The sequence below is a fragment of the Oryza brachyantha genome, chromosome 4 (genome assembly GCF_000231095.2).
Source record: "Oryza brachyantha chromosome 4, ObraRS2, whole genome shotgun sequence".
In the NCBI taxonomy this organism is placed as follows: Eukaryota; Viridiplantae; Streptophyta; class Magnoliopsida; order Poales; family Poaceae; genus Oryza; species Oryza brachyantha.
The window spans coordinates 17,999,805-18,025,667 of NC_023166.2; the positions used below are offsets into that span (position 1 = coordinate 17,999,805).

General features: G+C 38.1%; 1 protein-coding gene and 1 long non-coding RNA gene across 2 annotated transcripts; one reads left to right on the forward strand and one right to left on the reverse strand.

Moving 5' to 3' along the window:
- The first annotated feature begins 1,713 nt into the window (after positions 1-1,713).
- LOC107303968 lies at positions 1,714-17,874 on the forward strand. Its single transcript, XR_001549991.2, has 5 exons — positions 1,714-2,083; positions 9,416-9,494; positions 11,360-11,765; positions 16,395-16,531; positions 17,170-17,874. It is a non-coding gene; the product is annotated as an uncharacterized LOC107303968 (long non-coding RNA).
- Positions 17,875-22,697: 4,823 nt separating this feature from the next.
- LOC102709174 (cation transporter HKT4-like) lies at positions 22,698-25,412 on the reverse strand. The gene is given in 4 exon segments (XM_006653681.3): positions 22,698-22,931; positions 23,289-23,507; positions 24,158-25,364; positions 25,367-25,412. Coding segments are annotated over 4 exon segments (1,659 nt in total). The 3' UTR covers positions 22,698-22,744.
- Positions 25,413-25,863: the final 451 nt, after the last annotated feature.

Below are 25,863 nucleotides of genomic sequence, written 5' to 3' on the forward strand. Positions count from 1 at the left end.
CCTTTTATGAACTAGTCGAGCTTGAGGATGATATCATGTTTGGATGGGATAGGTTAGAGCAAGTTCAATAGTCTCTAATTCAAAACCGAACATGATTTCGTTCGACTCCTTTATAGGTTTCTCCTCACTTAACATCTAAGTCAGCTTTTTTGACCGAATGGAATCAAGGCTCACTGCTTTTCTAGATGATCCCTAAAGAGTAGGAGATAGAAATTTGCCTAAATCTATCTAATCTAATTACTAGCTCTAATTAATTTATAGTCAATCTAATAGCCAATTTATATAATAGTTACCTATAAAGTATTAGTACTTGGTCTCACGTATCATATACACACTGTGTCTTAAAGTCCGTGCTATAGCTGGCTACAAATTAGCAGCTTACTACTCTTCTCGCTCCTCTCTTATCTCTTTAAAATATATTTACAGCTAGCTTATAGCCTGCTGAAGCATGTAATACTAATTTATATTGATGATATTGATTGGTATTATTTAATTAATATTATTTACCGATGATATAAAGTGATATCTTCTGATATTATCGACACGCGCGGCAAGACACTATCAGTATGTGAAGGAGCACACGATACGGGTGCGACAGGAGGAAACACTATGGGTGGAGGAGGCTCAGCTAAGAGCGAGTATAATAAGTGAGGTAAGTAAATTCTAAAAATTGCTATATAAGAACATGTATAATGACGATTATTAACTGACTTTTTTCATTGTCACATAAGCAAATATGATAATATCGATGAAAAATAAGTGATTAAAGAGAAAAAGGTTGTTATGCATGGCGACGATTTAGAGTTGACTCTTAGTATTTATTTTAAAAAAATTGTTCCATGAGGTAGATTAAAAGGAAAGAAATGAAATAAAAATAATTTATTGTATTAATGAAGAAATCATATTCGACTCTATCTTTATAGCGTATAAAGTAAGTTAGTATTGCTTACCTAGACAAGTTAAAAGTTAATACTGAACTCTACCTTTGAATATGCAATACTATTTATGCTTATGTGGAGGAGTTGTAAATAAGAGAGAAAAAACGGACTACATATTTATAGTCAGCGGCAGCACGAACTCTAAAATATTATATGTATGATAGATATACCATACATGGATGATGTATAATATATTTGTGGATAACTATTGTATGAGCCGACTGTGTGGCTGTTTTTTGAGTGACTAATCCATAAGTCCCTCTATTTTAATTTCTTTTAGCCCCTAAAATACCAAACATAAGGATCAAAAAGACTAAAATTATCTAGGTCCATAAGTCCCTAGAGGAGGTGTTAAAAGGGACTAAAGACATATAGTACACCTACTTTACTACTCTAAGCTTCTAGCTATGTGTGTGCTGTATACTATTGAGTATGTTATTTAATGATGTTTTAGTCCTTTTTATCCCTCCGAATAAACCGGGCAGGCTTAAAAGAGACTTATGTTTTAGCCTTATAACTTATGAAAACAAATATATTAGTAAGATTTTGGAGCTTTAACGACGACGTCATCTTTTGGTCATACGGAACGTAGTAGGGTAGATTTTCTGTTTATGAACTGCATCCTCTGCCGCGTGCATTACAAGGCAGAGCGCGCTGTCCATGCAATATCAGCCGGGGATCGTCTTACTAACGGTTACGATTGAAACGGAATCCCCCATCTCTCTCCTCTCTTAATTACGCACGTCTCGAGCCCCAAGCCACTGTGCCCCTCGCGCCATCCGCCACCGAAAACCTCTCCACTCCTCTCGAACCTTTCCGAGGCGGCGAAATCCCACTGCCCGCGCCGCCCCGCCTCCTCCCTCCGCCACGCGGCCCCTCTCTCCTCCCGGATCTGCGCCGGTGCCCGCGCGCGCGCGGATGGCGAGCCCGGCGCGGCCGCGGGCTGGAGGTGCAAGACGTACAGTCATTTTGGTTGGGGGAGGTCAGTTCTGCGGCCGCGTTGGACGGGGCCGGATTGGCGAGGGCGGAGGCGGTGGGCGAACTGCGAACCACATTCCCCAAGCGCGCCGCCGCCGGCGCGCGTGAAGGAGTAGGAGCAAGCGGATGGGCGGCCGCCGGCCGGTGGATCGATCCTACAGGTTCAGGTGTGTCTCCCACCCTCCCTCCCGTAGCCGCATCGATCCTCTCGGACTGAGCACGCGCGGACGCGCGCGTGCCTCGCCGGTTGGGCTGAATCGGAGTAACTGGCGCTCCGTTTCCGGACGCGTGAATGTCAAATCAGCGGTCAAGTCGTGAGTGATCGCGTGGACGCGATCGTGGTGCTTAGTGCTTACTCGAGTTGTGAGTTGGACTTCTTTTGTGGGTTTAATCGTCGAAGTCACAGCGATTGTCCGCATGCATGTTGGGTTGATCTGTTAAGTCCGTACGGGCGAGCACATCACAGGAGCAAGCGATCGAACACTACGCATACGCGTTTGTCGAGTGCCTGATTCGTACGCCTTCCACGTTATCAGTGAGGATATGAGGACGCGTCAATCAATTGATCTGAGGATTCAGGTTGATGAATGTGAGGTTATGAACAGCATTTACGCTCGTGGGGAGATTGGTCTCACGGGATAGTTAGTGGCTTAGAACGAATTGTTTCTTTTTTTAGACGCAGTTTAATGCACAGAGCAGAGGGTGCTAGATATATCTTCCAGATGTTGACACTCTGATTTGGAAGGGGAATTTGGGGATTCAACAGTGTACGTTGGATTGGGCATTAGACTATATAAAATGTGTACAATATATGTGAAATTTCCACAATACCCCTTAACCCCCACTCAAATGCAATATGCATGCAATAATAATGCATTTGGGCTCGGCAAAAGAATTAATAATAATGCATTTGGAAAGTATAGCTAAATAAATAACTACATCCAAAGTCAATGCTTAACATCATGTTGTTGAAGCGTGTGAAGCTTGAAAAGAAAAGAAGAGTCATCTCCTCCTTGATGAAGTGGTCCTGGTAGCCTTCACAAATTGTTCTTCGGCTTTGATACCTTGAAGACTTCACGAACCGTTCTTCGGCTCTTCTTAGATTCGGGGACTTTAAGACAATCCAAGCTCCGATGGGGAGTTGATGATGATGATGATGATGATGACAGAGTAGCATTGCTTCAATGAATTGCTGATATGCAATGGACTTGGATAGACTTGATAGTTAACAGTTGTATTGAACTAATAGCAAGACACACTAGCAAAAGAAATGGTGATAACCTAGTAGTAGAGGGCAACAGAAGTAGAAGCAGTCATCATGAAAATACTTGAGTAGAAAATAAAACTTTCCAAACCAGAGTGGCCTGATGGCCATATCCAATCATTGCTTGGGTGAGACTGTCCTACCACTGAGAACTGAGAAACACCAGCAATGGTACTAGAGCCTGCACTGATATTAGAGGGTCCAGCAGTTGTGTAGCCTGAGGAATTAGGATTTAGGAGTACTAGCACACATACAGGGATGGGAGGCTACTGCACACCTCGCTCGATAGCCGGCCAACTTCACCTGGTGAAGATGGAAGCAATCGTAGTTGGTATGATCCACCTTCTTGCAATGAGAGCAACCAGCATCATCTTTTGTGCTAGATGTGATATTGAGGGAAACATTACGAGATGTCATGGCACTATGGCAATAGTAGTGGAGGTAGGTTTCAACACATTGATATGTGTTTCTTCTGCAATTATTGATGAAATAGCTTCGGGCATAGAAGTTAGAGAAGGATGCCCCAGCAGCTGAGCTCGCCGAGCTCAAATTCCGTATGAAGACACATAATAAACTGATACACCATGTCCTCCTAGTCATGTTTTTTCTTTTTCCTTGCATCGCTCACACCCAGAAGCAGCCTTTGGAAAGTGAGCTTTAAGTTGTCCCATCAAGAGAGTAAAAATAGTGTAGAACTCCTCCAATGTCTCTTCTTTCTGTTGTAGGTTGCTCAAGTTTTGAAGTAAAGAGCACCCAAGGGCCCTACTATCTTGTGTATATCTTTTATTTAGGTAGTCCCACATCTCCTTCGCAGTAGTATGATTCCTGAAACTAATCCAAAGTGACACATATAGAGTCATAAAAATTATGCTCAGCACTTGATCATCCTTATTCTCCATTTCTTGGCATTATTTGCATCGTCAAGAGGATTATCAGTCGATGAGATGCAAGTAAGCCTGCTAATGGATTGCAATCCAATCCAAATCCACCCCAATTCATCTCTTTGTCAATTAGTCTACTAAACCAACCCGCACCAATTATTTTTTACTAGGATTCAATCCAAACTAATCCAACTTCGATTTTAGCCCAACCCGCACCAAACCATTTGGTTAAAATGGATCCAATCCACTCTTGCAGAATGGATGTACCCATTTGGCATGTATAAATTCGGACCTAAAATTTTAAAACTCGCGTTTACACTACAAAAATTTATCAAATTTGACTGAAATTTTGTAGGATGATTTATTATGTACAAAAGCAACTTTGTGCAAATTTTAATCAATTTCTACATGTGGATCCCACATATGTCTATTCTCTTATCCATTAGTTACCCTATTAAAGGATCCATTTGCCCTTCACAGGTCAAATCCATATAGAACCTGAAATCATCTTACCAAATCCAGTCCATACCAATCCATTTGTCTCTATAACCCAATCCAATCCAAACCATTTGAAGTAACAATCCATTTGCACCCAACCAAAAACAATCCAAATTAAAACCAACCCATCTAATCCATTTGCATCCAACCCATTAGCAGGCCTAGATGCAAGACCAATTGAAAGCATGAGCATTCAAGCTGAGAATTCCCAATCATGATAGTTTTCACCAGTGAGCTTGATGTCTGTAGAAGAGTACTCTTCCAACTAAACCATCTGACTTTGCCATTTTGATGCAGCAAATAGGAAATTGATCAGAAAAGGAGAAACCAGATCAAAAGAACTGAATTTTTCCTCTGAAAATCAGCTGCTTGGAGACAACCTGCTTGGCCGGTTTGGCAGTGGGTCCTGCCTGTCAGGGAACAGGAGACTCGTGCGCAGTTGGTTGTGTGTGCATGGGGCATCACACGTCACTTGCGCAGCTGGTGGTTGGTGGACGAGCGTGCGGAGTTCGGCAGGATATGGCAGCTTCTTGCATTGCCTCTACTTCTAACCGTAGCTGATGCGATGCATGGGTCTGTGTTGCTTACTGATGATCTCACATTCTCGTGGATAGGCGAGGAGTGCAGGCGCCAATCCTTGCGTTTGTTGAGCCGCCAACGGCTTGTCCCGCATACCGGCGGACTAAGGGGATCGGAGGCCAGGGTTTCAAGCCATTGGCTCTGATATGGTGATATCATGTGATTTGGGAGAGGAATTTGGGGGATTCAACAGTGTACATTGGATTAGGCATTGAGCCTATTTAAAATGTGTATTCTCTCCGTTCTACATTATAAGATTTTCTGATCTTACCTAGATTCATATTTGTGCTAATTAATCTAGACACATATACAAAACATATACATTGATACATAAATAAATCTAGGCAACCCTAGAAAGTTTTATAATATGGAACGAAGGGAATGCAATATATGTGAAAAGTCCACAATACCCCTTAACAGACACTACTGTACATTTTGGTATGGAAGATAAACTTATCCATATTACACACTTGATGTTCACTATATTCTTCGTAAGTAAGATCCCCCAAGTTGTAAAAACATGAGGATACTAACACTGTATGCATTTATCCATATATATTCTTGCAATCTAGCTAATTCATGAATTTTTTTAGCCAGCATTATCACCTTCTGTGCTAACTGTGGAATTGAATCGATCTACTGACCTTTTGTGAAGCCATGGATGTGGATTTCTTTGTTTTTGTGAAGCGATAGTTTCAGTTATGACCTTGCCTAGCACCTCCTCTCCTTTGTATTTTTTGCACTGGTGGGGCTTGCAGGGGCAATCCAGATAAGATTAGTTTGCTATGCCACCAATCATGACATATGTTTTCTTTATTGCATGAGAAGGAAATGGCAGAATTATCTCTTCCTGTTTTTGTCTCTGTTGTTAGCCAACACAGATAAACCAACAATTCTTTCAATTGAGAATGCAGCCATCTTTATTTTCATGGAAAGCTAGATTTCATAATACGGAGTTGCTGTTTTGAGTGGTATTTACAGTTCTCTATACATATTAGAATCAAAGTTCTTTTGTTCGATTCCTGCAGTTTTTTTGACTTATAGTGGAATAATGATGTAAGAAGATTGGCCTAGCTCACTTTCTGTCTTAAAGCAAAGATACACACTTCCTGTATATTCTCTAAAAGTAGTATGATGGGCACGGTGAGTTGGTGATCGCACAAAAACACCACAGCAATTAGCTATAGCTGAGCTGTCCCAGAAGAACTTTGTGCCACCCTCTTATTATTCTGTATGTACTAGAATTCATTTGACACATACTAATTCCTGTTGTCATTGTCAATGAAACATCACCTCATCACTGTCTTCTCAGCATAAGATTTCGTTTTCAGTTGCATTGCCATTTAGATCTAATCTCTCTATGGTTTTTTGCAGTCCTGTACTCCTGTTGAAAGCTCTTCTTGCTAGTTTATTCTGCTTGACCGCTTGTAAGTTGAATGTTCCACCTTGTGTGGTGCTGGTGCCTTTGTGCAATGTTTTATATGTTTGACATGTGTCATGTGTGTGATTGTGTTTCGGTGTCTGGATTATGCATCCTGATCTTGTACTTCATTTTCCTCCTTAATGAAAATGACTCGCAACTAATACAAAAGATATATATACATATATAGGTTTACTTTACTCAAAACAAAATATACGTGCCATTTCAATTTGAATGCAGTTTTTATATCCTTGATGTAAATTTCCAATCTATTACAATCAAATGTGATTGGTGCTTTTACAAAGAAAGTTTCTGCTTCATGGGTATTCACAGTCCCAGTATGAACACACTGAGCTGCACTGATTTGAAAATTGCAATTGAAATCATGACTGTAGTACACAAAGTTCCACACACCTGCACTTCAATGTCAAGTCCATTCAAGATGTAAAGAAAGGAAAAGAGACAAGAATCAATGTGAATAATTCATCATGGCCAGTAGTACAACATATGTTTGTTGGATCTTGACGTGTACAATGAATTTGGCACTCTTTTGCTTTTGCATGTTTGTACTACTTTATTATATACTTCACTCATGAATTTTGAATTATTCGAAATGTTGGATTTAACATAATGTCACAATGGGGAAATAGTAGCAGCCCAGGACACATATGTTTATCGTTTCGGTTGTTATTTTTTTTTTTGCCAGGGGCAGCATAAGCTGACCAATTTTATTAAGATTGAGGGGAAAAATGGAGACTTAACAGAATTACACAAAACCAGCCCGAAGGGCAAGATTGCAGTCCCTCCGCCATGAGGCAAGAGCAAGGCGGGGGTCAGAAAAACACAAAAATTAGAGCCTCACATTCTGATTACTCCCTGGCTGCAGTAGGAGTCCCACCACTTCCCAGGTTCTCCATTCCCCCTGAATGGTTGCACCAAGTTGCTGTGGGGAGGCAGCCCTTCCTTCAAAAACTCGAGCATTGCGTTCTTTCCACACCAACCAAGTTATTAGGATTACTCCCGCATCGAAGGTTTGCCGGAGATGTTTCGGTTGTTATTGCAACCAATGTTCTCCAATACATGTTCATTCTTATTTAATTTCAAAAGCTGGAGCAGCTAATTATGTAAATTGTCTTGGTTAGGTTCAATAGCTGACACAGAAAGGCTGTTTTGTTGCTTCATCAATTGTGTGACTATCATGAGCAGACTTCAGTAATTTAACTATCCTATGTGTAACTGACCCTAGCTCAGCTGGTGGAGGTCTACATCTCCACCCCCCCACCACACCTGGGTTCCTTTTTTTTTTTTTTTTGGAAAATGGAAGCTTTATTGAACTCAGCCAATTACACCTGGGTGCTTTGAGCTTAAGTTCCTTTTTTCTTAGTGGAGAAAATCCATAGTTTCTCTTATGCATTTTTTTTTTTGCGTAGAGATTCCTGGATGCCTGTTGATAGTTTTATCTGTGGTTGGCAAATTTGACTGACCATCCACTTGATCCCAGATTTACTCACCTGTTTCAATATATAGCAGAAGTTCGTTCCATATTGAGAAAGCTCTGCAAGACTGTAAGGTAGATACGTGAGCCATCCTTCAGTTATTATTATTAAATTGGATGCCAACAGAATATGAGGAACTGGATTGCACCAGCCCTTAGTTTTCCTTCAACAAGCATGCAAGGTACAAAACCTGAGGTGGATAATGAAATTTCAGGATTCAAATTCCAGGAATTTAATGATGGATTTTAGGTGAATGGAATCTTATATGGTCAACTTTGAAAAAGAAAGGTTCCTTTGTTTCGGGGCATCTGCTTATGATGCTTAAATTCATGCTTTATGCTTTATTTTCTTTACCTTTCTATGGATAGCCATAATTACTCTTATTTTCAATATAAACTTCTTCTTTCAGAGCTCATTATCATTGCCTACTTAGCAGAGTCTTAGTGCAATAACTAGTGTGTATTGCCACAGAAATTTTTATTGTTCACTTGCGTATGTAACTAGTCTTCAGCAGTTTTTTTTGCCGGGTCGGCCGAAGAGTGGCTGGCCAGATTTTCACTAGTCTTCAGCAGTAGCTGTAATTAACATCATTCTCTTAAAAGAATCATCACTTGCAGCAATAATATTTTTACATATATACCTTTAGCAGCAATTGCCAGTATCACTTTTATTTTATATAACATCTTACAGTATCATATTTGATGTGGTTTAGTACTGCCGTGCTGTCGTGGCATATGCAAGCATCACTGCAGTGGGATTGTTTGTAAGGTTGTTAAATTCCAATCTTAGCTGGAGTATTGTGCTGTCAAATGGTGAGATGCCCCTTATTATCTGCTGTTCACATACATGGCACATGAGAACATCCTCAAGAGTATTAGAGTATATGTATCGGCAAAAAAGGATACTATTATCTAGGGTTACATTTGATTAGGACTGGAAAGGGTGGTACTGGAGATCTCCATTTTTTTAGCAAAAGAAGACTAGAGATCTGCACAGCTGGATTACGGGAATATACACAAAAACTTTGAGTATCTTTGCATTAAGTTTAGGTAAAATGATCTAACTGCACATCAGCAATAGCTTACTAGAGATCACCGGCCTGGCGAAAAGAAAATAGCTTACTAGAGATATTACAAATATACATTAGATAACCTCACAGCAATTAATGTGACTTATATATCGTGCTGCTGACAATCAGCTTCTCGAGTCAAGCAACAGTGCACTTGCTGACCTAGTGACCTCCCGAGCCTATCTTCTTCAGAAACCTCCTCCACCTTCTGTGGCATTTGTTTGTTTTCCTGGCTTAAAAAACTAATTACTTCTTTACATTAACCTCTTACCTCTTTTCTTTTTCTTTTTAGGTTGTGAAGCACACCTGCTCTCGGCATGAAATCCAACAGGAGTCAAATTTCTTCTGATTATTAGAGGGGAAGCATCGAGGTAATTGAATTTCATTCAGCACTTTCCACCAAACCTGAGCGGCTTTTATTTCCAAAGCTGGTTGTGTATTGCTGCAGAAAAGGTGCATCAGCAATATTCACCATTTGTTTCAGTACATATATGGTTCATTATTTCTATATAAGTAGTGCCATGTAGTGTTATGCCTTACATTTTTAATTGCCAACTATTACCGTTGATAGTTTCTCTGCATAATCTGATAAAACATGGGCCTGCATCCATATACCAGTTAACCATTTTTCTTTAGTAATTTCTGTGTGTGTGGTGTCATTGGGGCTGTGGGGATCATAAAAAACTTTAAATACACTGTCTGATACTGCCAGACACACATTGCAGAAAGGTTTAACTCATTTAATATCATCATTATGTCCTACTGCAACAAGAGTCAATAGCAGGATCCTTGCCCCCTCATTTATCTCTAGAGAGCTAGGGGGTAATGATCATCAGGATTCATCTCATTATGTTGACGATAATACACGAGTGCCTGACACCCGATTCACGCCTCATTTCTCTCTCCATGCACCATACACTACTTCAGATTTTTCATGCATATGTTGTACCCTTTCACTCATCTCTAACAACCACGCATAATATATTAGCAAATCTTTTAAACATTTTTTTCTTTTAAACCAGATGTCTGATCTACGATCCGATTATATCATTGTGTTTGTTATAATTAATTCTTTATAACAAGATCTCATATGGTTATATTCCTATAAAAATATAATTTTCTATTTTTTTTGCAATAGATCATTTTAGTGTTCATACAGTGTTGTTTGAATGTTTCAATAAATATTTTCTGATGTTTCACTATGTTATTTCGAATTATTTTATTGAGTTCTTTTGGTGTAGTTTCACACCACTCTTTGATTTTTTTTTCAAATATATTGATGTTCCATTAGCCGAGGAATGATGTTTCATATATAAAAGTTAAAAGTTTCAATCCATGATTTAATTATGTTTCAATATTATAATATATTGTAACACTTTTTGACATAGTGGTGAAGCATCTTTCTATTAGCAGTGAAACATTGAAGATTGATGTTTCATCTCTGAACACTAAATGTTTCATAACCTAAGTAAAAATGTTTCAAAGTGTGATTTAATTGCGTCTCATCATTTATAGTTGAAACATTATTGAGTGAGCAATGAAACATCTATTTTATATATAATGAAACACCCCCCGATCTTTTCCAAACAACAGGGCGCCCGATTTGTAGTTGGATCCTTATGTTGAGCATTGTCCAATGACACCCATTGGGAAAATTAACTAGGTTATTAGTATAGCTAGTGTGAAAGATCTACTCAATGCAATTGTGAACACATATATCTCTTTTAAGCTTTTAATTTAGCCATCCAACCAGTTAGTAATAATAAAGTAAACTGCTTTGTCCAGAGGAAATGAGGCAGGACCACCCACATTGATCAGTTCTCTTTTTGGGGGATAAAAGACTGATCAATTCTGGCATTTCAATTCATGGCTACATCAATCTCTGATGTACCTTTCTGCTTCTGTACGTACATGTTTTAAGATTTTCTTTTATATCCACAATCTATGTGCTATAAAATCTTAAATTAAAGGACAGCATCTTAAATCAGGAGCCTGGCAGACTGGCAATGCTGGCCATGATTTCTCTTGGCTTTTTTCATATGATCATGAGGGCAACGCAAGAGATATCTTCATTTTCTTCAAAAACCAAGTGTTAGCATACGATACTGGCTAGTAAATGGCAAGATACTACGATATATGAGCATATAGATCTGCACACATATTTGTTAGTCTGTTATGAATTTGGAGATTGGGCCTGTATCTATGGCTCCAATTTAATTTTCTTTCGTGTTTACAGGTTCATGCATTTCTGTTGCAGAAGGAACAGCAAGATGTTATAGAGCTTACTATAATGTATGCACTAATGCACATGTAGAGCCGAAGAGGCTTGATGCTGAGGTCAATCGATCCTTGAGCATTGGATACTTACTCGTTCATATATTTCCTCGGTGGAAATTGTCGACACAACCAAAGTACGGATAGCAGACCTCGACGATGCTCAAGAGCCAAACGCCAGAAGAAGAGAGCTAGGTGTAGCCAAGGACAGACTTGCCGGCTAACTCCAAGGTTCAGCAAAGCTGAGATTCTCCCAATACCAGGAGCCGGCAAGTCATCCTTGGCTGCATCCCGTTCTCCGCTTCACAGCGCATGGCAACCCAGCAGAAGCTTCCTCACTACTACTGCATATACAGGTTCTAACATAGGTACTCCTTGCTGCCTACCCCCTCCTCTCCTTCCTTCCTTCCCCTACCATGGCTGCTTTCCCTATCGTGTGGTTTGATATGCAAGAGCCTGGTGGTATGGTGTGCATTAATTTATAGGCACGGCACGGGGAAGTTGAGATCACTGTCCAATGGTTTCTTTATTATAAATATTCCGCCATAAAGTTTTCCATTTTTGGGATGTGATGATGAGTCACGATTGGTTGGCCTGATTTCCATTTTTAAATTGATATAGTGGGCCCTCAGGATGTGGAGTATTCTCGATATGGGCTTTTAGGCTGGCATGGTCCCTCTCGGGCGTTACTGGGGAGCTTCATTGATTGGTTGGGACTGGGGTTTGAGCTATTCCCATGGCAGTTCGCACGTGGGCTTGCCTTGTATCTCTTCATCTAGCGATTTTCTTTTCTGGATTAGGCTGTGTTCTTTTGGTCAGATCTTTCTTAGAATTTTTTTTGGTTTATGCACGTACGTTTTCCTAACTGCTTGGTGTATTTTTTATAAAAATTTTCTATAGAAAAGTTTATCATCTCACATCTCTAAAATAGATTTTTAACTTTGCAGCGGTTAATTCCGTCATTTGTATTATTTAATAGCTACCACAAAATCAGATAATATTTTATCTTTCATCAATGATCTTTCCACTAGATTATTCATCGGCTTTTATGCGCATGTTTTTTTAACTGCTAAACGATATATTTTTTTAAAAAAATTCTATATAAAAGTTCACTGCCTTACCTTTTGTAGAGTGGTGTATTTTTTGGCAAAAAATTTCTATATAGAAGTTCGTCATCTCACACTTGTAAAGTAGATTATTAATTTTATAGTAATTAATTTTATCGTTTATACTATTAAATAGCTATAAAAATTAGATAATCTTTCATCTTTTATTAATCAAAGAACACAACCTTTTGTAGCCCAGTGTTCCTAGCAAATAACTCGGTACTAATAAATTGGATCTTTACACACACTGATCTTTCGAGATCCATGAATTGTACGCAGTGTATCTTCAACCTAACTCAGTAACTTTCAAAAAAAAAACCTCAGTACAAATGATAAAGGCATTGATCTTCAATCATCTGCATTTGACAAAAAGACCTAGATAGCTTTTGTTATGTAACGATGGGCGCAAGCTACTTTTTCAGGCACGCATGTGCCTCCTTGGCCTGAAAATGGATTGGAGCACTTGGTTCATCCTGCATAAGAATCTAATAGTTACATCAACAAATTTGTCGTACATCGCCATGACATGCATGGTTATGTTAATTGTCTTGTTTTTATAATAAATTATTGTATTTATATTCATTTAACTGTTTAATATCCAAATGACTATCTTATAAAGTGTAGCTGTGAATGGTTATGGATAATTAAACTCATGTTTGAATAGTTCTTACTACCTTTGCTCTTCCAATGTACGATAATATTGATTTTTGAACATGACGTTTGATTATTTGTCTTATATATATTTATATATTTTGGTGTCTTTTTTTCATGGAATGTACTTTAGACGTGACTTATATTTTTGCATATTTGCATTGTATTTTTGGATAAAATGAATGATCAAATGTCATTTCAAAAATCAACAGCTACCAAACATTTTAAAAGGAAGTATTACTATTATGCTCAATATCATAGATTTCAGTCAGTAGATTTGGTGGAAAAGACATGTATGTCATTTCCAAGAGGTCATTCATGGACTTTTAAATTGTGCTGTCATATGGACTTTTGTAATATAGAGAGCTTGAAACCTTCGGTAGTGTAGCGTAGTGCTGCTTGAAAATGTTAGCATACCATATATATACGGGTATTCCTTTTGCCCACTTTTGTAATATCAGGGCCAAACAAGGGGTTAAGAGATTAAGGGGTCCTAAAGGATTTAGTCTATTTCCAGAGGTCCACAATGGCAAAATTATTGCACTTGCACAAGAGATGAAATGAAATATCGAGGATAAATATGTGCACACACATGTAATCCTTTGCCCACTTAACCAGAAATTCTCTTGTGCCTAGTAGAGTTTTCTTAAAAAGATGTCCTAAAAAGCACTGCACACAATTGGATTTCTATCCAAAGGCGGCATGTAGAATCTGGGGAAGATGTGGCACTCCCATATCTAAACTTTTTTTGTCTCCAACTTTAGTAGGAGAATTATGACATTCATTTACATGCAATACACCATGAAATTATACTTGTTATGCACTTCAATCGATTCTTTGATTAGTTTTTTTTCTGCTAGTTCATAGTCAGTGTTGCACAGACTCGTAGCAGTACAGTGGAAATGTTTTGTTTTTTTTTATGTTACGCCGGCACCATAGATGTAAGCTTCCCCAATTTTGTTTTGTTTTACTTTTACCCCCTTATGATTATATGTAGCCTCTGTAACTCACTTCAGCTATGCTGATGTATTACAGAGATATGCACTAAAGCACACCCTGGACTTATTTTTATGCGCCTTAAAAGTGCGTCCACCCCGCTTATTCCATTCCCACTGCCTCTTTTCCCTTCTATTAGTAAATAAATTAATCTACACTTTAGGTAAATAAATAACTCAAGTGTTTGATCTAGACACACAAATTTAATTACTCCTGCACATGTAGTGTAAATAAATAAATCATGAAGTATTTAATCTAGAACAAAAATTTGCTCCCGCACATGTGGTTGCTCCCTTTCTCTCGTTTTTTCCCTCTTCTAGTAAACAAATGATGCAACCTTCTTTGGTGACTAAATTATTCCTGAGTAATTTATAATGTCGGGAATGGTCGAGGTGTGTGTTTGAGCTATACTACACCCTGGATGTATTTAAGCTTTGTACTTTGACAGGGCTAAATATACAAGTGAATTCTTAAACAGATAAAATATAGCAATTTCTGCTCTAATGTCTGCATCTATGAGAATAAACTGCACCAAGCTAGCTACGATCGTAAATATTACATGTTCTGAACTCGTAGAAAACTTAAATTCTTGAAAGGCCATCCATATATATATATATATATATATATATATATATATATATATATATATATATATATATATATATATAATATCAAGAGGGGCATGGTGGTGAATTGGTGACAGTACACCGTGGCCAATGTTTTCTTACCATTTATTCTTACCATATACGGATTGAGACACCAGTGCACCACTGGTGCTTCATTTGGAGCATCTGGCGATTGGAGATTTTGGCATTATCGATCTTCTTTTTAATGGGGCCAATCCGATTTGATACCCTGCGTATCTCAATTGGATTGCGTGGTCTCCCTCTCTCTCACACACACGGTGCAATCTGTACATGTACACTTTTATCCTTTGTATGCTATTGTCCTAAAGTGATTGGTGGGCAACCTCGTAGGATAAGTGGCCTTAATATGACAGGATATAGGTCATTTCAGTGCTGGTATATGTAGAGTTGTAGAGTTAAGATCAAACCTAACAACTCATCCAAATTTCATCATCTATCATCCATATTATCATTTGAATGGTCATCCAAAATAGATGCTCTATTCATATCATGTATCACTTCAACAGAATATCTATTTTGCATCATCTATATATATTTCATTAATATTTTGCAACAATCTACTCATGCTAATATTGCTCTCTTCTCTTCTAATTGGATGCTGAAATATGGATGGAGAAGAGAATATCCAATTTTAGATGATCTCTCTCTAATTTGGATAGTCATCTATTTTTGCATGATGAGCTGCGTGATTTACTGGAGCCTGTTTTCTCTTCATATCATCTATTTTCAATATGGATGATGTGATGTATGAGTTGCTGGGTTTGTTCATGTTTCTCACACACAATCGTCGGAGGCAAATACCTTAATTAGTTAATGACTAGGGATTTGCTCCAGTTGCACGAACCGATAACGTCCTCACTGGCTTCCAAAAATTCTGCACCGGGCCTCTCTAGGGTTTTTATCAGAGTAGTGTCTTTTAAAGTGACAGAGAGTTGGCAGTGGGTGGAGGTGATAAGGATGATGATAACTAGTGGGTGGGTGGCATGAGGTGGATCTGATGGAAATAGGAAAAAGGAGAAGAGCCAGACCTTGATAGATAGATCTCAGTGGTCCAAACATTCGCTTTCAGCTAGCATATATCTTGCAAGTATTTATTCAGTTGACCGCACAAAATTATTGTATTAAGCATTATATATGATGCTTTTGGACAGCAAGTGATTGATAGTTTATTGTTCTTCTTTGTTCGGGAAAACTCAAAGTTTGCGCTTAATTGTATTAAGTAGGAAAGTGAGTTTACAAGTGGTTATGCAAAATAGGAGGCTACATGACCCAACAACAATACAGAAGAAAAATGGTTTACTTTTCTTCTCTTGGTAGCTTTACTCAGATAATGCATTGCTACAATTGTGATGGTTAGTTTCCAACTGCAAATTAATGAGCATATCAAAAGACACAGATATAATGTTACTGACGACGAGTGAGTGTTATGGAAAGGCAGTCTGGCATATTTTAACCACAGTAGTAGGTCTACCCCCACTCTCGATCTCTGGCTCTCTGCCTTTATTTCATATTTCTGTTCAATATAGATATCATATCCACATTATATGTTTATGAGTTGCTTTCATATACAATTAAAAGACATAACTTGCTTCTTCAGAGTCAAACGACGTAGTACTTACGAGTTGACGAGGAAAGCTGCTCAACTCCATGCATAGCAAAACCAAAATCGGTGAAGTCGATCTGCTCCTGAAGATTGAATGCTGGTGAGTTTGTGAGGCTTGAGCTAAGCACCAGGTAATTTATTCGCTACCTGCAAAACACCATTTGCTGGCTATTTCTGCCATATCCTGAATTCTACTACTCCATACATGGATTCAAATTATTTATAATAACAAGATTTTTTTTATATTTTTAAGTAATATTTATCACCTCAATCATTTTCCATTTAATTTCCTCTGATATTTATCCTCACCGACTCTCTTACATCTTCGTTCATTCCACGTCTAATGAAGAATATTAAAATATTTTCTTCTTAGTTATCATCTTTTATAACAGTCCATAAATATTTATATTTTGATATGGATGGCGTAGCTAGGTTGCAAGAGCCCTGAGAGCCATGTTCCCTATAGCTTGAAGTATATTTTGAGATTTTCTTCACCGCAATTTATTTTTAGTCTTGATTTTTATATCGCTAAGAGAGCATATATATATATATATATATAAAGCTTTATTTAAAAATTATTTTTCAAACCGTTTATTTCTTTTTGAAATAGTCAAACAATCATTCCTTATGTTTAACTTATTTTTCTCAGAAATGATTTGTTGGATTAGGAACAAAGGGATCAGCCAATTTCAATTGGGATTATGCTTGTGAGATACAAACATCTTACTATATACCCTATATCCTTGGCTCCTTTCTATGATGTGCACAGGGTCGGGTTCTGCGTCACTACGGCCGGCAAGTTCATGTTCTTCGCTCCTTTGATCGTCGCGACTTGGGAATTGGATTCTCTCATAGGCGGACGTACAGGCCATCCAGTCCATCCAAATTGGTGGATGCGACGCTGCTCGACATTCTCGTCTATGGTGAGCTAGCTAAAGCGGTTCGGCGTTAGAAGGCTTTTCCCCGGTGCCTTTCCGGTGGCCTTTCTACGAGACCTTGACACGTCGACCGGCAGAGTGGTATCATGGCACGACAAAAAAATAAAAAAATAAAAAGGGTGAGCAAAAGGTACTTCGTCCAGTAGCCTACGTACGTGTCCTCCTGTGGCTCCCACCGACGGCATCCTTTCGAGCTTAGGGTAGACACTTTGGAGAGGCTATGTAACATTATAGATTTAGGGCGATCAATGATAATATTTAGCTCTAAAATTCATATTACTCTGTCCTCCTAAGTATAGCTGTCACTATAAATCTAAACGGGTTTAGTATCTATATTTGTAGTACCAGAAATGACCAAATCGTATATTAGATAGCTCTACTTTAGAATGGAAGAAGTATCTTTACACCTTATAAATAAGGTTATAACACATAATTGAGACCATATGTTTATCTTAGGTTGGGTGTAGTCTGTCTATAAAAGTAACCAGTTTTGTTCTCTTAGGGCACGTTTAAAGGGTTCTTATTGTTGTCTCTATCGCTGCATGCTCGCTGACGTGAAAGAAAGACGATGGAAGAAAGAAAATGAGTTATTTTGCAAGGAGTCAGCAAAATATTGATTCTTGGCGCATAAAACGAAGAGACAACAAGAAAATCTGCTTTATGTGTACTGACTCTAATCAGAGACATTGACCAAATAAAATGTGAACAAGAAATTAATTAGTCTATTATTACGAAGAGTCAGCTTAAGAGACTATTTGTTTTTTTTACGTGGTTTGAGATAGAGTCATAGAGCCCGTAATAAACTTTACAGCTGAACATGCCATTAGTAATCTCTTTCGTCCACTTTACCGTACATCTGATGTGATTATCTTTGTACCCCGTTATATGTTTATTATTATATCTGCTTTTCTAGTGAAAGTACTAGAAAAAAAAACGGTGATCAGAGGTCGGCTTGCGATTAGATTGCTGCGACTTGCAGTCCAATTCAAATCTGTTTCTCTAGCTAGGTGTCTTCTCGTTTTGCGAGGGATCGCGCTGCGGCACTAACATGTGTGCTGCAGGTTTCAGTGCTGGTGCCTCGCCGTATCTCCTGTGTGCGTGATTTACTAGTCTAAAGGTGATGTTGTCGGTTCATTGGACTTAGTGTTGCCCATTTGTTATTTTTTTTCTACAAATTGGACAAGCAAGCATACGCCCACGGTGTTAAAGCATACTCCTCAGTTTAAATATACAAGATATTTTAAGTTTTTATCTTATTTTTAAATATAAGGTATTCCTTGTTACTAGTTATCACATCTATTATTTTTCATTTTAATTTCTTTCTATCATACCCCTTAACTACCGTCTCATCTCAATCATCACTCACTTGATAAAGGATATGTTAGTCATTTCTTTATATTCATAATCTTTCTAATGGAAAAAATCCCTTATATATATCTGAACAAAGGGAGTACACACCTACGTAGATAGGTGCGTTCTAGTACATGCCTAAATTAACCCTAATGATATTGGCTTAATCTCATGAGGCACAAATGACGTTTTTGACTATCCCATGTACATCTTTCAGAAGTAATCTTTGAAAAAAATGAGAGCACCTACGTCGAGTTTGAGTTTTAGAGATGGAGAGGTTCTATAGTTGTAAGAATTCTAATAAACCGAGCATAGGGAATCTGGAGGCGTGGCTTTTGATTAAGTTCTCTTCACATTGTAATGTTGGCCGCGCGCATCCAAAAGTACACTCTTCATCCATTTTTCCATTTGCTGGTTTCTTAATCGTCATGGCGTGATGGCGTCCCATTTGAAACTTGTATACATTTCATGGTATTCTCGTGAATTTTGTTGGGAGCCACGCGTTCACGTGTACATGCCTTAAGAGTTCGGTTGCAATTGGCATGTATTTGGTACTCCCACCGCTGCAATTGGCATGTATTTGGTACTCCCACCGCTACATAATATAAGATATATTAGTTATATATCTAGATTTATCTATAAATCAATAACTATGTTTTACATATATCCAAATTTGTCAACATTTATATAAATCTATATATGAACATGATATAATGAACAGGGTAATAATAATATTTAGTATTAATTTCTTTAGGACGGAGAGAGGTACCATAACTCACAAATATCCTTCCGTCCACATGAATGACGTGAAGTATCTTTTAGATTACATGTTTGGTTGTTTTCATTTAATTCTGCAGTTTTTTCAGCCTTTGGAGCTTAATATCTTATCGGAAGTGCAAAAAGTTTTTATAAAGTAATAAAATAAATCCATTTTTAAGTTTTTAATAATTAATACTTGATTAAATATGTGCTAATTATGTTTCTTGTTTTGTGTATCAACAAAAGCTTCAGTCTAGTTGTTAGAATCGAACACAACCTAAGCATACAATCAGAGGTTGCACCTATTACGATTGCCTATCTGGCGCACCTCATATTTGGATATTCTTCGAATAATATGTTTGGTCTTCTCCATCTAAGCATAGAGTTAGAGGTTACAAATAGCAGTTGCATCTATTCGATGCACCTATGTTTTTATACGTGGGTTCCTCCAAGCCTCACGTCATGAATTCATGATGCCAAGATGGAGAGCAATCATGAAACATCTTTAAAGCAACATAAATTTCTCCATGTTGGTTAAGAATATATGGGATAAAATCCACATGACTATATATGACCTAGGGGCACTATGTATATATGGATTAAGGGTAGGCACATCATCTTCCTAGTCGTATAGTTGGTGTGTGTGTAGAGATAGGGTTAAATATCATAGTTAGTTCAACTTACATAAAGAAAAGCCCACGATTAGGGGTGGAAATGAGACAAGACCCGTGGGTTCTTTCACAACCCTATTTAATTATTAAAAAATTTAGCTCAAAACTCTATAAATTTTATTTTCAACCTGTTTTAAATCCGGCCCTTAAATTTTATTGGCAAAATGACCCATTACCACCCCTACCCACGACATGTGGGTGCAGAAACACCATGTGAGCCAGCGCAATGATTGATTATTTGATTATGGTGAGTTGCAATAAACCGGTGACGGATATTTCAATCTCGTCTTTTCGCTTCTGCTCATTCTTATAACCCAAAATTTGAATTTTCAAGTTTGAAGTATACTTTAGGGTTTTTTTATCATAATTTTTTTCCAGACTTGGCTTTTATATTGCTAAGACCACGTATATAAGAGTTTATTCATAAATTATTTTTTATTTGCAAATATGTCGTTTGAGTTTTTCACTGAATAAGCCACATGATCACGTCCTTTGTCTTTCCTCCTGATTGAGTATGTCAAATGATACCCAGTTTTGGACTTTAGGAGTTTGCCGATCTTTCGTTGGAATGGATAAATTCTGAAGAATTTCTAGGTTATCCTTAACTAAATCACTAAAAATCACAAATTTTCTGTAAAGTTCGTGCATTATTATTTTTATAGATTACTAGAAAAAATGCCAGTGCGTTGCACCAAGTCAAGTTAATTTTAATTATTTAAATTAAATAAATTTTAAAAATAATTGCATATCAAGCTATGAATAGTAAATTGTAATCCATATATAGTTGGTTTGAGATGCTACATTGAACCCTGTTATATGATTTTCAACCAATTCCTCTAATTACTACTCCCTTTAAATTTTTATTTGATGCAACCAAATTAAAATTTGAGTAGAGAAAACACAAAAAAAAATTCAAATTATATAGAAAAACACATAAAAATGAGAATGAGTAGAAAACATATGAAAAGTTTCTACATAAATAATTATATGTAGAAAAACACAAAAAAAAGAGATTGGGTAGAAAAACGCATAAAAATGAGAAAATTAAAAAAATACAAAATACAAAAAAATGAGAATGTGTAAAGAAACATAAAAAAATACTTATGTAGATAAAGAACATAAAACCGATGTTTTTTTTTATATAACGGACATCACTCTAACCATATGAGCTAACAAGCTTTATTTGCTTATTTTTGACAACTGCAACAGAAGTCACGTAGAATCACTTTTAATTTTTTATAATAGTTATATATATAAAACAAAAATGTCCATGTATTACATTGCGTGAAGTTGATTTTAATTGTGCGCACTAAAATAAACTTTGAAAATAAGTTTCAAAAATAAATTATGCAATTCTATAACGGTAAAATCAAAACGGATATGAATTGAATGTGGATTTTTAAGTTCGGTTTAGGCGATACATCTGTTTGGTTTGTTTTTAAAAAAAGCAGAACCCTGAAGCTATTGCAAAAAATCAAATTTGCAATTCCAGTTTTTCTAAAAAATAAATAAAGGTAAATTGACTCACTTTACTGATTGACGATGTGCACGCACACGGAGAAACGGATGGCTACCGCTGGAAAAAGAAGTTAAAATACAAAACATCTCAACGGGGGATCAAACCCACAATCTCTCGTATGAGACCAACACCTCTTCCACTAGGACACAGAGCCCTAGTTGAGCGCGATATTTATTTATAGATTAATACAACACGATAAAACACGGACGACAAAACAGCGGAAACAGACGCCGCGGCGATCGGTGACCGACTCGGTCTTAGTTAGACGCCGAAACGACGGACGAAAGATCGGTGACCGACTCGGTCTTAGTCAGACGCCGAAACGACGGACGAAAGGTATAGGCAGAATCATTATTCTTTTTTATAATAGTATAGATAAAGGAGCCCCGAATGTGCTGGGCCGAGTTTATGAACCACAGTTATTAGGCCCATTTAGAGGTCCAAACAACGGGTTTACGGACCTGTCTTTTTGGGCCCATGTTAAGGCCCAGCTATGCGAATGCCGTTTGGTCTAAAAACCTCCTCATCGTCCCCGGCACCGAGCACGCACGCGGTCCGCCGCGACCGTCGACAACGGCGGCGGGGAGGCGGTGTAGCTGCCGGTGCGATGCTCGTCGCTCTGGATGCGATCCTGTCGCAGAGCGGGAGGGTTGGGTTTCCCCGCCGCCAACGACCTCCTCTCTGCCTGCCGTGCGTTCGATGACGGGGACATCCGGACATGCCCATACCATGGCGGCGTCGCCGCCACCCTAACCTTACTTCTCCTGGTAGTTCCTCTCCTGGCGTACTCTGCATTTCCCTTATCTCACCTGCGTTTTGCTCTCACCCAGTTTAATGTCTAGCTAAATTCCTATGCGATGTGATAGGGAGACATTCCTGATACTTTCCCCTTCTGTGATGAGTTGTGATTTAATCCGTTTGAGGCTCGGCTATCGAGCTCATGTGATGTGGGTTGAATTCCTACTGAGAAGTGAATGTCGACACAAATTTCATTTACCATTATTAGGTCACTGATTGATTTTATATACACCTTCAAAAATTTATGCTTATAAGGCTCGTGACAGTACAGTTTCATCCCCTCTGATTAATGATTAATTACATGGGCGTTCAAAAATTTCTTCCAGTGAGCGTGAACTTTTTGAACCTCCCTAGGAACATCACCAAGATTATGATCAGCTTACCTTCATCAGTCCACTTGCCAACAAACCCATATGAAGTAGCTTTGCAGGTAGCATCAGGTTTCAACAACTTCTCGCAGCTATAGCCTAGTGAGTATCCTACATTGGCATATGCACTGCGAAAGAAAATTTTGTATCATTGCTTGGAAGGAGCAAATATATTTTTTTTATTCTTAGTAAAAATGACAAATATGTACTTGATAATGCCTAAAATAGATAGATTGATCAATTGATCTTTGTTAGCATGATTGCTGATACGTTCCTTGATTGTACTGATTACATATAAAATTTAGTTCAGCATTTTATGTTGACTCACTTCATATTTCATTGATTCTTTTACGGGCGGTTAGGAATAGGGCACATAGTTAATTTAAAGGCAACAGTTGATGGTAGTAACGGTTTCAAAGTTGGGGGTTGAAAATCAATCCAAGCCCATAGATGAGGGTTTCCTCGAAATATTGGTGTGAACTTACCTGATAATTTCAAATGCTATGCGGAAGATGAAATTTAGTGGATCAGCAGATATTGACTTCCTTTCTGTTATACATGCTAGAATTGTGAACATTGCTAAGCAAGACTTGGAAAGGATATAATTCATCCATATTGCCTGATCATTTGAATTTCTCTCTCTTTCTGTCAAAGGCTGGTTATAAAAATTGATAGGGCAAACTGCATCATCAGAAGGATGGTACCTGCAATTAAGCTAATGGTATGTTATCATCGAAGTTTACACAGGTAGCACACTGATAGAGGTCTTTTTTGAGTTAACCAGAAACATTAAAACTTCCTTGTTGAGTCATAATTGTAGCTTCATGTGAACTTGGTGGTGGTTTTCTGATTTTTATACGAGTGCCTATGAATTGATTATCTTGATTGTGGAGCATGTTCTTCTCCTGCTTCTTGTGACCTCTGTTATAGTACAGGATTTTGGGGTGGTTTTGATTTTGGTCTATATATGTATTTTTTTCTTTTCAAGTGTACAATTTGTTGGCTTAGCTTTACTAAACAAGCATTTACAATTTCCCACCTGGATGGTGTTTATACTTCCATATTATTACCTAGAACTTCATTAAAATTGAAACCCTCGCAAGAGCATAAGGTTTGCCTTCTGCAAGTGAATAGTTTTTCTTTCTTTCATCAAGAGAGCTGAACAACTTTAACCAAGAAATATATGTTATTTGAAGCTCAGCTGTTTATGTTGCTTCCATTCAGAAACTATGTGCATAAGTTATTGTCTGCATTTTAGTGATGGTGATTGTGCCATATTTATGTTAAAGTTCTGAAAGCCTGATAAATGCTTCAAAATAGTAAATGTCATGAAATGTTTAGAGGAGACACTTACATGACAAGTGCAAATAGAAGTAATATTGGAGGAGAAAGGGTTGATATGTCAACAATAGCTTCACCAGCATGCCTTGTATTTGCGCTCTGGAACAGTGAGCACACCAGCTTCTGTAACCAGTTCAGTCCATCAAAGGCACTTGTGTTCCACTCAAAAAAGGAAAGAAACATCACTTGCAATAGAATTAGCCCCCCAACAGTGAAGACCGTGTCGACAGAATTCTTCTGTGGTTGCAAATACCTGTAGCCAGTATCCTTTGGATGCTGAAGCATGTAGGCATATTCTTGTCTTCTGCTAACCTTCCCCAAGGCCCATATGCTTAACCTCAATAGTGGTGATAACATAGTGTTGCCTGCTAGAACCTGTGGGATAACCAGAAGTAGAAGACTGGTATTCTTTCTGAATATTGCCATGTTATCATTTACCGGGGTGAAGCCACAGTTTGCAAATGAGGACACTGCTGGGAAGATGGAAAACGTCCATATTTTGATATCTTTACTCTTCAGGGGAAGTCTTGTATATGAGTCAATCTGAACAAAAATAATAGTGACTAAGAAGCTGCAAAAAACAGCTGCTATGAAGTAGCCTGTCACTATATGAGCCAAAATATTGCGGCACTTTTGTTTCATGGTTTTGCTTTCCTGTACCCAGTTAGGTGATGTGGTTGCTTCTGATTGGCAGTCTTCTGAATTATTTTGAGTGCTGTTGTTTACAGCATCAAAGGATTCAATGTCCCTGCTTGTTGAAGATAATCTTTTTGGGAGGATTTCATTTGTGTTGATCCCAGCATTGCTGAAGTGCAGCGCCAGCATTGAAATGAACACTTCTCCTCCCAGTAGCGTCAGAAGTATTAACACCCAGAGCTGCTGGTCAGAAAAGTCTTCCATCTCTACTGTTGCCATCCTTGAGACTGTCACTGTGGACACAGAAGTGAACATCAAATCCAGGGTCCTTGGAGTTGGCTTGTGTCGTGGCTTGTGGATCTTCAGATCAAGGAAACCAACAAAGGATAATGTCATGAAGTACAAAAGTTGAACTATTAATGGCTTGCTTTGGAACATGAAATACCAGAAACAGCGTCTGAAGAAACACATTGCACATTTGGAGATGGAACAAAGCCTCACGGAGATAAACACATGGAGGTGCTTAACTTTCCCTGTAATTTTCCTAACCACTTCGAAATTGGACTTTGGGAGCTTCATGGTAATGGAAGATGCTGTGACGTAACTAGAATTGAAGTAAATGGATGCAGCATTGGAAGTTTGTGGGCATAGAGTTCAGTATGCTGTAGTTGCAACTGGAAGGTGTTTCTTCGGTTTGAAGAATCCTATCTTTGCCACTACTGCTCACGGGAACCAAGTTCTGAATCTTAATATGTAGGATAGTGTAAGGCAGATGTGCTCATTTTGCATAATCATGATGCTGATGGTGTGTACAGGGCCCAACCCAGGCATGATTGGTGTATGCACAAGCATGTGCATAGAGTATTATAATTCCCAACTACTATATGTTCCTGAGTGAATAGATTGTCAGCAATTAGCATTTTTTGAATCTGAGAATATCTTCAATTTAGATTAGCTCTTGGTCTTCACATGCAAACCTATTCTGCCTCAATAATTCGTTATTTTTGAATCTATTATTATCATATGGTATTGTAAAAAAACAATTTTGTTGTTCACTCGTACTGCTTACCTGAATCAGTAAGT